General features: G+C 48.8%; 1 protein-coding gene across 8 annotated transcripts in view; it reads left to right on the top strand.

Annotated features, from left to right (window-relative positions):
- The window catches only part of SYNE3 (spectrin repeat containing nuclear envelope family member 3), a 111,069-nt gene extending 96,577 nt beyond the window's left edge, over positions 1-14,492 (top strand). For all 8 annotated transcript variants that reach the window (XR_003731701.2, XM_077941666.1, XM_028851797.2 and 5 more), the window contains one exon: positions 9,590-14,492. Coding sequence is in view for 7 of the 8 variants with exons in the window: in XM_077941666.1 (XP_077797792.1) it covers positions 9,590-9,790 (201 nt within the window). In the remaining variant the exon portion in view is untranslated. The remainder of the gene's footprint in view (positions 1-9,589) is intronic.
- The last annotated feature ends 286 nt before the right edge of the window (positions 14,493-14,778 follow it).

The following is a 14,778-nucleotide window of genomic DNA, read 5'->3' as shown; positions in this document are numbered from 1 at the left end:
ACCGTCCTGCTTTTCCTTCTGAGAGCAAAGGGAGCAACGGCACATCTGAGGGGGAAATCCTCCCTTCGCTTCGGTGTGTGCGTGGTTCTTTGTGGGTTGGGGTGTGGCGTATGCGTGTGTGGTTCTGCGCACGTGTGCACGTATGCACATCCACAGGCCTGGCAGGTAGAAAGTAGGTTCTGTCTTCAGAGGCTGTAATCTTGCCAACTTAAAAACATTCCACATATTATTTTTGGTCTAAAGGGAAACGGGGAAAAAAAACTTACCCCAAAGCTAATTATTTATGAGCAGTTGGTTCTCCACACTTTTTTTCCTCCCTCCATGCTCCAAGTCACTGAAAGCCCCAGCTACGTCAGTGGCTTCAGCCTGCTTGTTTGTATAAACAGAATAATTAAGATTTATTAAATTTGCAGCTGCCTACGCACTTGCCAACTCACTGCCGCGGGCGTGTTTGCCTGCAGCATTTAGACACGTGAAATGTCATTGCTTTTGAGTTGCAGTTGCGCTGTGAGTAAATTGCATTCCTTGCATTGGCCCAGGGAGGTGGAATAGCCCTACCTGAGGCAAACTTTTAGTTGGGGATGGACTGGCCAAAGGTTCTGTGAGCCAGGGTGAAATAGGGCAGTGCTAGTTTGCGGAAACAGAGAGCAGGCATCTCCCATCCATTTCATATGTGGGCTCTTGGACTATAGATCCAGATGTTGTGTGACTTTAGAGTAGCATTTTATTTATTTGACTATGTTTCATAGGTTTTAAGACTCATATTTTTTCACATTTTCACATCTCTGGAATTCGGGTGTCTTGTTACAATGTAGTTCTTCTAGTGAAGATTTAGATTTACTGCCCGTCACCCCCAACCTGAGATTCCTTTAAATTAAAATGTCTGCTTGTGGGTTGTGTCCTGTTTGGGTTTCCTTTGGACCACACTGGTTGTGTAAACGGAGACCGCCAACCTTGGGGAGCTCCAGCCCGTGGTTCAGACTCTCGAGGAAGAGTTTTGGTTTCCCACCCTTCACCCAGTGCCAAGAGAAGACCTGGAATTTCCTTGCCCCCTCTTTCTGTGAGGTGGGTTTATTTCTCATTTCTCCTTATGTTGAAGGTGCAGCTCCCTGGGTCCCCCATACTGATGTGGGCTGTCCAATCAGATGCGCCATCTTGGTTGCTGTTCTTTTCTTTCTTAGCGGTTTGTAAAATAATGAGGCACTTTTTAATCAGCGTCTTAGATTGGATGAGCTACTGCGATACCCAATCTCAGTGAGTATTCCATATTAGATTGTAACTTTCTCTCTTTGCAAAAATCCCTTTTGTGTGTCAGGCACTGTGCTGGGCACGCATGTGCTTGGTCCTTAATACTCACAACTGCCTTCTCCTTTTATAGTGGGAGGAAATGGTTTCTGGGCCCCTTGGCCCCTTCTCTCACTCGTGGGATGGGGTCAGATGGGAGTCAGGAGAGGCAACATAGCTTGAGTTTGTACTCCTGTGACTTACCGTGGAACTCCAGGGGCAGGTCAAATCTGCTTCTTCCCTAGTCACAACCAAAGGCCTGGGCTTTGCTAGGGCCATGCAGTCTCTGACCTCTAAAAAACAGAGCCAGGGACAGCCTTCACCATGCTCTGTGTCATCCCACGGCCTCGCCACTCCATCTATCTACAGAGCCCAGAAACAATCAGTCTTTGATGATTTGTGAACAAGTTGGTGCTAAAACTTTGGTGGTGAAGTATTTGAAACTAGTCCTTGACTACCAAGATCCAAAGAAGCATTCTCTACACTTGCTCACTCACCTTCCACCCCACAACTCGTCTGAAATTCATCGCAGTGAGGTACCCAGCAGCTACTTCTTCACTAAGGCCAGTGAACTGCTGTCCTCATCACACCTGGCCCTGGGGCACTGGGACTGATGACCAATCTTCCAGCTGTCTCTATCCTGATACCTCTCTCTTTGTTTTACTGTTTGCCAGCTATCTAAGTCAGTGTTGATAACACTCAATGTTAATGAAATACTATTATTTAATCCACAGTCCATATTTTAAAATTTTAAGCTGTCTCAATAGTCTCTTTTGAATTGATAGACTTTCGTTTTTGAGCAGCTTTCGGTTTATAGAAAAATTCAGCAGAATGTACAAAGTATTCCCATAGACCTCCTCTCATCCCAGCCCCCTCCGTCTTCCACATTAGTTAACATCTTGCCTTAGTGTGGTCCATTTGCTAAGGATGATGAACCACTTGATACATTGTTAATAACTCAGTTCACGGCTTGCCTGAGCACCCACTCTTGGTGTTGTACAATCTATGGGTGTGGACAAATGTCTAATGACCAGTATCCACCACTAAAGTATGATGCAGAACAGTTTCACTGCCCTGAAAATCCCCTGTGCTCCACCTGTTCATCCCTCCCCACCTCTCCACAGGCCCTGGCAACCACACATCTTTCTGCTGTCTCCACGGTTTGCCGTTTCTAGGATGTCCTATGGCTGGCTTCATACACTATGCAGCCTTTCAGACTGACTTCTTTTACCTGTCAACATGCATTTAAGGATCCTCAGTGTCTTTGTGGCCTGACAGCTCATTTCTTTTTTCTTTTTCTTTTCTTTTTTTTTTTGAAATGGAGTCTCACTCTGTCACCCAGGCTGGAGTGCAGTGGTGCAATCTCTGCTCACTGCAACCTCTACCTCCCAGGTTCAAGCAATTCTTCTGCCCCAGCCTCCCGAGTAGCTGGAATTACAGGTGCCTGCCACCACACCGGGCTAGGTTTTGTTTTTTTTGTTTTTTTTTTTTTTTTTTTTTTGTATTTTTAGTAGAGATATGGTTTCACCATGTTGGTCAGGCTGGTCTCAAACTCCTGACCTCAAGTGATCTGCCTGCCTCGGCCTCTCAAAGTGCTGGGATTACAGGCATGAGCCACTGCGCCTGTCCAATAGCGCATTTCTTTTGACCACTGAATTATATTCCATTGTCTGGACGTACCACTTACAGTCTTACTGGTAGATTTTTTTTTCTCAGTCCAGGATCCAATCCAAGATCACACATTGCATTTATTGTCACATCTCTGTTTTCCTCCAGTCTGGCCCAGTTCCTCAGTTTTTCCTAATTCTTCTTGACCTTGACCTTTTTGAGTACAGGCTGGACAGTTTGTGGAACATCCCTCGGTTTGGGTTTCCCTGCTGTTTCCTTGTGATTGGATTTGGTGACGGGTTCCTGGCAGGAATGTCACAGAGTGGTGCTGTGGTTTACTTGTGCCTCTTATCAGGAGACACATGGCGTCAGTATGTCGCACATGGGCTGTGTTCACTCTGATCATCAGTTAAGAGTGGGAGGGATTACATTGGGAGTTATACCTGTTGTAAATGACGAGCTGATGGGTGCTGACGAGTTGATGGGTGCAGCATACCAACATGCCACAAGTATACATATGTAACAAACGTGCACATTGTGCACATGTACCCTAGAACTTAAAGTATAATTTAAAAAAAGAAGAAAAAAAAAAAAGAAAAAAGAGTGGCTGCCCTTAGGGAGCTTCTCCCTGTGAAGTTCCTACCATTGCTTTTGTAATGGATAAGTAGTGACCTGTAGGGGTTGGGTAGAGGCACTAGAAATACAATACCTCTTTCTTCTTGGGTGGTATCGTCAGGTTCTCCAGGACCTGTCCCTCTCCTGGGTCACTCTCCCTGGCACCTCCTTCCATGCCTGTGGTTTGCACACTATCTTGTGGGTAACTCTCCCTGGCATCTCCTCCCATGCCTGTGGTTCATGCACCATCCGGTAGGTGGCTCTCCCTGGCACGTCCTTCCAGGCCTCTGGTTTATGTACTATCTCTTGGGTCATTCTCTTCTCGGCATCTCCTCCCACACCTGTGGCTTTCTGCACCGTCTCGTAGGTGACTCTCCCTGGTACCTCCTTCCACGCCCGTGGTTATACACCGTCTTCAAGCTGTGTGAGCTCTTGCTTCATCTCTAATGCAGGTCTGTCCTTCTAGCCTCAGTCCTAAAACCTCAACTGCCCACTAGATGCTTCCTTGGGGGCCCTGCAGCTGACTCAGTGGGCCTCCTCCACCGTCCTGCACTTGGTGCCAGCCTGGAAGCATCTTTGTGGTGGGTACTGAGACCTGGACAGGTCCTGGGTAAGACCCTTAACCTCAGTGGTGATGGGATGTGACTTCCTCTCTCTAGGCCCCAGGTCAGAGCACACCCACCCTCCACAGATCCAGGTTGAACAACAGAGGCCCCAGATACTTTTGTTGTTGTTTTATTTGTTGTTTCTTGTGAGAAATGCCACGTGGGATAGTAGGAAGAGCCTGGGCTCTTGACTGACACTGGAGAGCTGAGCCTATCTGTGTGACCTTGGACTGGGTACTCTCCCAGCCTCAGTTTCTTCCTCTGTAAAATGGGCATAGGAAAGTCGGCCTCACAGAGATGCTCAAGGTGCCCAGGAGGCTGCTGAGTGAGGTGAAGAGCAGAGCTCAGGACCTTTGGGGGTGTGTTTAGTGAGTTCACTAACAAGTGGAGCCCAGACGTCCTGGTGAACCATAGGCACAGTGAGAACAGCTCGCAGATAGCAGGTGCCCGTGTCTCTGGGGTGGCCTCTGATGTATTGAGGGAGAAGCGAATGGCCAGAGGTGCAGGGAGGGAAGGAGCCTTATATTCATGGTTTCATTCATTCAGCAAATATTTACTGAGCACTGCTGAGGATACAGTAAAGTACAAGACTAATGTGGACCCCGCCTCCGAGGAGTTAAGGGCAGCACAGATCTTAATCAGTGATCCAGAGGAAAGGGTGCCCTGAGGATGTGTAAGGCCAGGGAAGGTCTCCTGGAGGAAGTGACTCAGGGTGAGATTACAATGGTCAGTCAGCACTAACCAGGTGGAGTGGAGAAAGAAGGGCAATGAGCATTCCAGACACAAGGGACAGCCCGTGCAAAGGCCCTGCGGCAATAAGGCATGAGGGTCTTTAAGGAGCTGAGAGATGGCATTTACGGAGGGCAGTGCTTTCTTCCCTGATGGGACTGAAGGTGATGATGGTGCCTAATCCCTGCATCCCTGGTGGAGGGGAAGCTTGTGGGACTTGCAGGAGCTGCCTCTCTGCCCACACCCATCAGCCAGAGGAGAAAGGAAGTGAGCCTTTGTTGGGTGCCTACTGTGCCTTTTATGCATAGCATGCATTGCTTCATTTATCCTTCCTACATTGGTAGGCAAGTGTCACTGTCTCCCAACAGAGAAGAAACTGAGGCTCTGAGAGGCTAAGCAACATGCCCTAGATCACACAGCTAGAAAGTGGTAGAGTCAGGGTTAGAACCCAAGACTCCAAACCTTTTATTTTCCCTACATCCCATTTCACCAGTGGTAGAAGATTAGGTCTCATGGACTGTGATGAACTCTAGCCTGCGATCCTCAGAAATCTGGAGTCTCAGGATCATCATGTAAGACCTTGGAGGACTCTTGGTCAGAGCCTCTGATGAGTATGTTAACTCCTCTACTCCATCCTCACCTCCATGGGCTCATCGACCCCTGCTTCCCTACCCTCAGGGATGGTGTATTAGTCCGTTTTCATGCTGTTGATAAAGACATACCCGAGACTGGGTAATTCATAAAGAAAAGGAGGTTTAATGAACTCACAGTTCCACGTGGCTGGGGAGGCCTCACAATTATGGCAGAAGAAAGGCATGTCTTACATGGCAGCAGACAAGAGAGAATGGGAGCCAAGTGAAAGGGGAAATCCCTTATAAAACCATCAGATCTTGTGAGACTTATTCACTACCACGAGAACAGTATGGGGGAAACTGCCCCTGTGATTCAATTATCTCCTACTGGGTCCTTCCCACAACACATGGGAATTATGGGAACTATAATTGAAGATGAGATTTGGGTGGGGACACAGCCAAACCATATCCGATGGGGAGCTTATAACTTCCTGAGGAAGCCCTTTCTCTCTTTGGAAAAGCCAAGATTGTCATTTTTCTTGTTGGCTTCTTAGAGGGTTGTATATGTGTGTGTGTCTGTGTTTGTATGGACGTGTGTGTGTGTGTGTTTCTAAGCATTTAGAAACATATTGAAAGATGTCTTTTTTAAAGAGCATTTTGGAATCCAGGGACCTTTAAGTGAGGATGTGAGCTCTAAGTAAACAGGCACTGGGCAGGCTGCAGGAATCCTTTGAGAAGACCACCCCTTGTCAACACTTGTATATGTAAACACTTTTTGGACCTTCAAAGATGTTTTTCCCAGAGGATCACGGCCAAGGCACAACCCCTCTCTTGAAGAAGCAAAGTGTTAGCTCTGAGAATGGAGGGGCAAATAAAAAAGGACACTTGTAAGCAGACCCTCCATTTGGGAGATCCTTAATTACAGGCTGTTAGTTGCAGTGAAAACCCACACCGGGTGGCCCTGCAGCTCATTGTCTTTTACCTCTTTTCCCTCTCCCTGGATGGGTCACATGTGTCAGAGATTTGGCTCCACCCAGCCCAGCAGTTGTGGGAAGAGCCACCGTCTCTGTGAACTCACACTCATTAAACAATGTGTCACCCCCTACCCTCCGCTCCCAAAGTCACCGCTGAAATACATGCAGCCAAGAGTACTTATTCATTGTTATAAGCAGCCTGTTTCATAAAATCAGTGTTTAAGGACTTTGGTGAGTGAACATATTTGAGGCTGCAGGCACAGGGTTAAGTGTTATCATCTGGAGGAGATACTTGGAGCAGGGGAATACATGAGTTGACTCAGAGAGGAGAGGTAGAGAGACAGAACTGCCCAGGTTAGAACCTCCCAGGAACATTTGCATTTAACAGTGCTTCTTCATCACCATCGTCACCGTCACTACCACCACTACTGCCATCACCACCACCATTGCCATCACCCTTAACACCATTGCCCTCACCTTCACCACCACCACCGTCTTCACCTCTATCACCATCACAACTATCACCATCACCACCACCATCACCATCACCATCATCCTTACCACCATTACCGTCACCATCACTACCACCACCATCTCTACCTCCATCATCATCATTACTATCACCATCACCATCACCAACACCATCAATCTTACCACCATTACCCTCACCATTATCACCACCACCATCTGTATCTTCATCATCATCACTATCACCACCACCACCATCTGTATCTCCATCATCATCACTATCACCATCACCACCACCATCACCAACACCATCATTCTCACCACCATTACCCTCACCATCACCACCACCACCATCTCTACCTCCATCATCATCACCATCACCATCACCATCATCCTTACCACCATTACCCTCACCATCACCACCACCACCATCTCTACCTCCATCATCATCACTATCACCATCACCATCATCCTTACCACCATTATCCTCACCATCGCCACCACCACATCGCTACCTCCATCATCATCACTATCACCATCACCATCATCCTTACCACCATTATCCTCACCATCGCCACCACCACCACTCTACCTCCATCATCATCACTATCACCATCACCATCATCCTTACCACCATTATCCTCACCATCGCCACCACCACCATCTCTACCTCCATCATCATCACTATCACCATCACCATCATCCTTACCACCATTATCCTCACCATCACCACCACCACCATCTCTACCTCCATCATCATCACTATCACCATCACCACCACCATCACCATCACCATCATCCTTACCACCGTCACCCTCACCATCATGACCACCGCCACCATCACTCTCATCATTACCATCACCATCATCACCATCACTATCATCACTATCACTCACACTTACAATCACCATCACAGTCACCACCATCCCCATCACCATCACCATGATCATCACCATTTTCACCATTACCATGGTCATTATCACCATCGTCACCACCTTACTGTCACCACCCCACCCCCACCCCACCACCATTAGCATCATGATCATTATCACCATCACCACCATCATCAAGCATCACTGTCATCATTGCCCTCACCTCCATCACCATGGTCACGATCACTATCATCATCACGGGACTGTGGCTTTTGGTGTCCTGGAGGGTGAACCTCGGTTCTTCAGGGAGCCAGCACATATATTCTATGATAATAGTACTAGTGCTATGATTACTAATATTAATAGTAATGAATGTTACTAACAGTTACTAATTGCTAGCACGATTATTATAAATAATTACTAATAGTACTAATAGTAAGAACTGGTACATTTATCAATCGAGGCATAAATATACTTTTGCTTTGAGCCCTCACCACAGCCCAGCAAATAGGGGTAGGTATTTGATCCCCATTTTGCAGAGCAGGAAACAGAAGATCCAGTATTGATTTGCCCAAGGACACATAGCTGTTGAGTAACAGAGTCTGGGTGGGGACCTGGTCTGCTAGGATCCTAAAAGCTGGGCTCATCCTGCACTCTGCAGCATCTTGACCATGAGGGCCTCACTTTTCTGAGTGACCAGCTCTTTCCCTGCACTCCTTGGCAGTCAGACATCCATGAAGCCAAAACCCCGCCAGTCCCTCCAGAATTTAGAAAATATTTTCTTGACCACTTTCAGGGATATTGTAGCAGAGAAGTCCATTAGGCATTTGGACTTGTGAGACTGACCTTTATGTGATACTGATGGCGATGGTGATGGTGATGAAATTGATGATGAAATAAAAGGAGGAGGAGGAAGAAGGGGAGAAGAGGGAAGGGGAGAGGGAGGAAAAGGAAGAGAGGGGCTGGGCACGGTGGCTCACACCTATAATCCCAGCACTTTGGGAGGCTGAGGAGGGTGGATCATGAGGTCAGCATTCAAGACCAGCATGGCCAACATTGTGAAACCCCATCTCTACTAAAAATACAAAAAAAAAAAAAATAGTTGGGTGTAGTGGCAGGCGCCTGTAATCCCAGCTACCTGGGAGGCTGAGGGAGAGAACTGCTTGAACCTGGGAGGTGGAGGTTGCAGTGAGCTGAGATCACGCCACTGAACTCCAGCCTGGGTGACAGAGTGAGACTTCACCTCAAAAAAAGAAAAAAAGAAAAAGAAAAGAAAAGAAAAGAAAAGGAAGAGGGGAAGGAGAAAGAGGAAACAGGGAAGAAAGACAGGAGGAAGAAAGTGATGATGGTGAACTTGATGGTGGTGATGATGGTGATGACGATGATTTAGATGGTGACAATATTAAGGATGTGTACTAATAATGACAGCAGCTGGTACATACCTACTATGTGCCAGGCTCTGCCTCATTGGATCCTCATGACAACTCTGTCGTGTAGGTACCATTATTGCCTCTATCTGTAGACGAGAAACTTGAGGTTCAGAGAAGTCAGGTGACCTTAGGATTCATAGCCAGCCCTCTGCTACACCAGGCAAGCAAAGATATATGTCACAATGGCAGAGCCTGCAACTGTATTTTCTGTTCTTCCTTTCATGCCTTGAATGCTTTGGGAAAACTGCAGAAACCTTTGTTTCTGGCAAAACTTACATTAGCCCCATTTCACCGATGAGAACACGGAGACATGTACTGTCATACAGTCAGTTCAGTGCCATCGCCGCTCCTGGCATCCTCCTCGCCCCCTGAACCTGCCCCCCACCCCCAGAGTCCCCCAGCCCACTCACCTGTGCTGTGTTGGTTCCGCAGACTCGGCGGTGGCGAGGACTGGGCTCCCTCTTCCGGAGGGTGTGCTGTGTGGCGCTCCCACTGCAGCTGCTTCTGCTGCTGTTCCTCCTCCTGCTGTTCCTGCTCCCCATCAGGGAAGAGGACCGCAGCTGCACCCTGGCCAACAACTTCGCCCGCTCCTTCACGCTCATGCTGCGCTACAATGGCCCGCCACCCACCTAACCCGCTGGGGCACACAGGTGACTTTGTTCTCCAACCTCCAGCAGTCCCAGGGCCCCTCCTGAGGATGCCCGCCAGGGAAACTGGAAACAGGGGCAGGCCAAAGACTGCAGAGCTGCATCCATATCAGTGCTGTGTCAGCATTCCCAGAACAGACTTACTTTTTATACAGTGTTGTCTTAGTCTATTTATACCAAATGTGTACTACATGTGACTAGGGAACAATGTCTAGAATTTTTATATGATCTGTATGTAAATGCTCAGTATGTATTGTTTCATATATGAGGTCTATCTGGAGTTGGGAAGATTCCTAGCAGTGTCTCCCTCCAATGGGATTTTGTGGTATTGTTGACTTGGTCTGCAGTCAACTCTAGAAAGCAAGAACAATAACCTGTCACTTTCATGGCAACCTCTTCTCCAAAGCCAATCCCAGAACTCGGATGTAATGAAAGGCCTCTGAGCTGCAACGCGGAAGAGCGGCACAGACCCTCACTCAGCGCCCAGCGACTGGCTTTATGCATAATGAGAACAAGTATGCTTGTCTAGTTTTAACAACCACAGAGAGTAGCTGCCACGTACGAGAACTAGAAATGGCAATGACCAGAGGCAGGTACAGTGATAGCAGTGACAAGTGACAGAGCGATATCAAGGGAGAAAAAGAAGAGCTGCAGAGAGCAGATCCCTGAACTAAGAAAGTACAGCCGCGTGGAGGCATCGCGTGCGGGAGCCCTAACCCCAGCTCTCAGCGGCTTCTGATCACACAGACCTATGAGGACTGTCCCTGGTGATGACACCGAGCCCCCGTGAAACGGTGAGATCCTGTGCTGTGTGTTTCATTCAGGGAGAAAGGGAAGAAGACAGGCTTTATTTTTAAGATTTCCATGCAGAATGGTGAGGCACACTCCGTGACCAGCACCCACTAGCAGTGCCCAGGAAAGATGCATTTCCTCTGTCGCTCTTGGACTGAGTTTTCATCATCGAGAGCTCAAGCTGCAGGACAGAAGGGAAGCGTCTGCCATGCCAGGGGCCAGGGATCGAGGGTCCAGGACAGAGGTGAGAGAATCTGCTTTGGAGTTCGGCCTGTCTCAAGGGCTCTCCTTCCCCTTCCCAGAAAGGACTCTGGAGACAGCAGGTCCACGGGGCCAAGGAGGTCTCATGTGCATTCTCATATGGGACTAGGGCCCAGGCCACCCAAAACCAGGCCCTCTCCAGCCAGGTGTAGGCGAGCTGGGCTCCATGCACCACCTGAGCTGGGGCTGTGGTGACTCCACGTGAGTTCCCAAGGCCAGAAACTCATCCCTTCCTTGCCAGGGAACTCTGGGATGGTTCCTAAGTGCTTAGCAACTGGATCATGTTTGTTCTAAATCAACACTAAATTTTCCCCTTAAAAAAAATACTTAATGCCCACTCTTTACAAATGCATTTTGTCTGTTCAACTACAAATAGGAGCTTCAGAGGGGATTTCCTTGGACTTCTATCTGGCTTTGGAATCATAAGGTATTATAGACCCAGAAAGGCCCTTTAAGTAAAGAGGAAACTGAGGCCCTAAGAGGGCCTGACGCCCAGCACCACTGCTGTCTCACACACACTGACCGTTGGCCTTTCACCGTGAGCTCTGCCCTTGGGAGCCCCGGCCCTCGGCAACCAGGATATTCACAGGCAGGAAACCCGTGCTGCCAAGGAGAGCCCTCGGGCCTGACTCAGAAAGCGTACTTTTGTTTTTCTTTTAACTCGCCTGTATTTGTTACAGCTTTAAGCAGAATGTGACTTGGGAAGTATATTTCCATCCACAAGCCTGGCTCTGAGTTATTATTATTATTATTGTTATTATTATTATTGAGATGGAGTTTCGCTCTTTTTGCCCAGGCGGGAGTGCAGTGATGCGATCTCGGCTGACTGCAACCTCCGCCTCCCAGGTTCAAGTGATTCTCCTGTCTCAGCCTCCCGAATAGCTGGGATGACAGGCATCTGCCACCACACCCAGCTAATTTTTGTATTTTTAGTAGAGACGGGGTTTCACCATGTTGGCCAGGCTGGTCTCGAACTCCTGACCTCAGGTGATCTGCCCGCCTCAGCCTCTCAAAGTGTGGGATTACAGGCATGAGCCACCATGCCTGGCCTTTTTTTTTTTTTTTTTTTTTAAACAGCTTTATGATAAGCTGTAGGCTTATAATTCTGCTCCTCCAAACAATACTTTTCTCTGGAAAACAAGCCCTGTGGACGCTTCATCCTTCCATCAAGTTCCTTCCCTCAAGTTGCTTCAGTTTAACTTATTTCTACAGGACCAGTACATGCAGAATTGGCAACTACAGGGGATGAAAAGTTCAAAAAGTAGATCCTACAACCCTGTGGCTTGGTTTCCAAATATCTGGAGAAATATGTGATTTCATGGAAGAAGAGAAAGCACACTTTTCTCCAGATATCTGGAAACCGAGCCAGAGGGCCGTTCTCTGCAGGTGACCATCTTACTGGAAAACCAGGGGCTGAGCGAGCCCAGGCAGCCATGCACAGATGTCCAGTCCTGGAAGTCAGAGCTGTGGTGCAGGGGGGCTTGCCAGGTTTCTACTCTCCTGTGTCACAGGTGAGAAAGCTGAGGCCCGGAACGGGGAAGAAACTGATCCATGGCCACACAGTGAGAGACGGCAAGGCCAGAGCCCAACTGGCCGCCACGGCCCTCAGGCGGTGCCCTGCTCACTGTGGTGTGATCCCTGCGTGTCGGCAACTACAGGAACAAAACAGCCACCGGGCATGTGTGCAGCCTGTCACATATACCACATACTGGGGAGGGAGAAGCTGGAACATGCGGGCGGGGATGGGGATATCTACCTATATTTTTAAATTTTGATAATGATGCCATCAAGTCTGCTTGTCTGCATAACTGTTTTTTAAAAAAGAATTGCTATTTTCAGTACTTTCTTATAAATATACTTGTAATATGATGTAACAGCCCAATTACTGGTGCTTCCACGTGCAAGTGCAGTCTCCTTTGCTTAAAGTCGAGCCAGGCGATTGTTCTTATGACTTTAGTTTCTAGCCTCTTTAACAGCCATGCAGAGCTTTAGGTGCTGCTTGAAAAGGTGGCGCTGTGGCACGTGTGTGTGTGTGTGTGTGTGTGTCTTGTTCATCTGTCTCCAAAATGAAAGGGGTCTTAGAGTTTATAAGAACTGGTACTCTGATGGCCCAACACAGGGTGTGTGTGTGCGTGTGTGTGTGTGTCAGAGAGAGAGAGACAGGAGGGGAGGGGAGGAGGGAGAGAGCGCCACCAGTGGGTCGGTTGATGAATTAGTTATCCCTGCTTACCTGTCCCTCCCACCCCTTTCTTAACCCATTTTCTGTATGTGGAAAGGCACACGTAGCACCCAGAGGGTGTTTAAAAAGAAGAGCTGGGAGTGGGTGGGATGGGCAGGTACTGACAGCACATGAAGCCAGGACCCTGGGAGGTGCTCAGTAGTGGCAGGACAGAGGGAACACTGACAAGGGAGACAAAGAACGTGCTCCCTTTGGTGCTCGTGGGTGCGTGACCCCCTTGGGTGGCACTTTGCAGCCTCGCTTTGTGTAATTCCCCCACGGACACCTGCCCCCAGGGCTTGATACTGTTTTACCCCCATGTTTGAGATGGAACACTGAGGCTTAAAGATACGAAGGCCCTTGCTCATGCTGCAGTGGGTCCAAACCCACAACATGGGGCAATGAGGACCCCAAAGCCCAGGCTGGAGGGGGGCTTGAGGCCGGTTCTACCAGGTTGCAGTCTCTGTAGCCTCTGGGAATGGAGTTCCCTGGGCAAGCAGGCAGAACTCCCTGCCCATCAGCTTGCCTGGGACATGGGCAGAGTGGAGCATCCATATGTTTCCCCGAGGGACTGGCCCTCAGCTCTGAGATGAGTCACCACCAGCAGCATGTTCCCCTGGGCCATCCATCATTATCTTCACATTGCTCACCTGGAAGATGAGCCCCTCTAATGTCTCACGATGAGGTCCTCAGTCATGAATGACAGAACTCCACACCCCCAATGCCCAGCACAGGATAAGAGCTTTGGCTGTGCTTTGTTGAATTACATTAAAAACCCAAAGGCAAATGTGTTTCCTGACACCCAACTCCCTTCCAGAGGAAATGGGTCATGGATGACCTGAGCCAATTCCATCTCTCAGGCCCCGTTTGCCTCGGGCAGGTGGCTGGAGCTCCCTGCAGGGCCCAGGGGTCCAAAGATGCTTGTCTCCGGGCAGCTTCAGGGGAAGGAAGCTGGGGACCCTCTGCAGCCTGGGGGCCACAGAGAATGACAGGCAGAGGGCAGAAAAAGGCCTGAAGGTGGGCAGTTTGTGCTAACCAGGGGTTCCCTAATGGATTTTACTGCTGGCAAACGGGGACCGGCGGCATCATCCTGCCCTGCTTTGCAGGGGATGGGAGGCTGGGGCTGCCCACAGTTAGGGAGTAAAGAGGGGATCTTAACTCTTCCATTAGACTGGAGCCAGGCCTGACTGGGAGGCCGGGAGGCTTTGCAGAAGCTTTGGGGACCTGCACTTTATGCTGGTCTGGCTGGAGAGGGCAGACAGGGAAGTGGGCCAGAGGGAGTCAAAGGCAAGAGGTGATGTCAGGCTCGATGCACTGAACTGTGTTCTTAAAAGTGGTTAAGATGCTAAATTTTATGTTATGTTTATTTTACCACAATTTGAGGGTGAGAGGAGAGAGAGAGAGAGTGAGGGCAAAAGAGAAAGAGAGAGAAGAGAGAGAAAAGGAGGGAGGGAGGGAGGGAGGGAAGGATAGTGAGAGAGAAGAAGAGAATGGGAATGGCAGGCTGTACCTTCATGGTTCCCAACTTTCCTCCAAGGACAAGCACTAGTGGCAAGCTGTCACTGACCAAAGGCGAGTGAAACAATATGAGGGAACGCCTTGAGTTTTTCTTTCTATAGGATTTATTTCACCCAAATGCTGACTCTTCATTCTAGGATTATGTTCTTCCTACTTCAAGGGTGCTCAATGGCCTTTAGGAAATG

This window comes from Macaca mulatta, chromosome 7 (assembly GCF_049350105.2).
Source record: "Macaca mulatta isolate MMU2019108-1 chromosome 7, T2T-MMU8v2.0, whole genome shotgun sequence".
NCBI classification, from domain to species: Eukaryota; Metazoa; Chordata; class Mammalia; order Primates; family Cercopithecidae; genus Macaca; species Macaca mulatta.
Note: the sequence above shows the minus strand (reverse complement) of the source record. Positions and strands in the feature narration are given on the sequence as shown.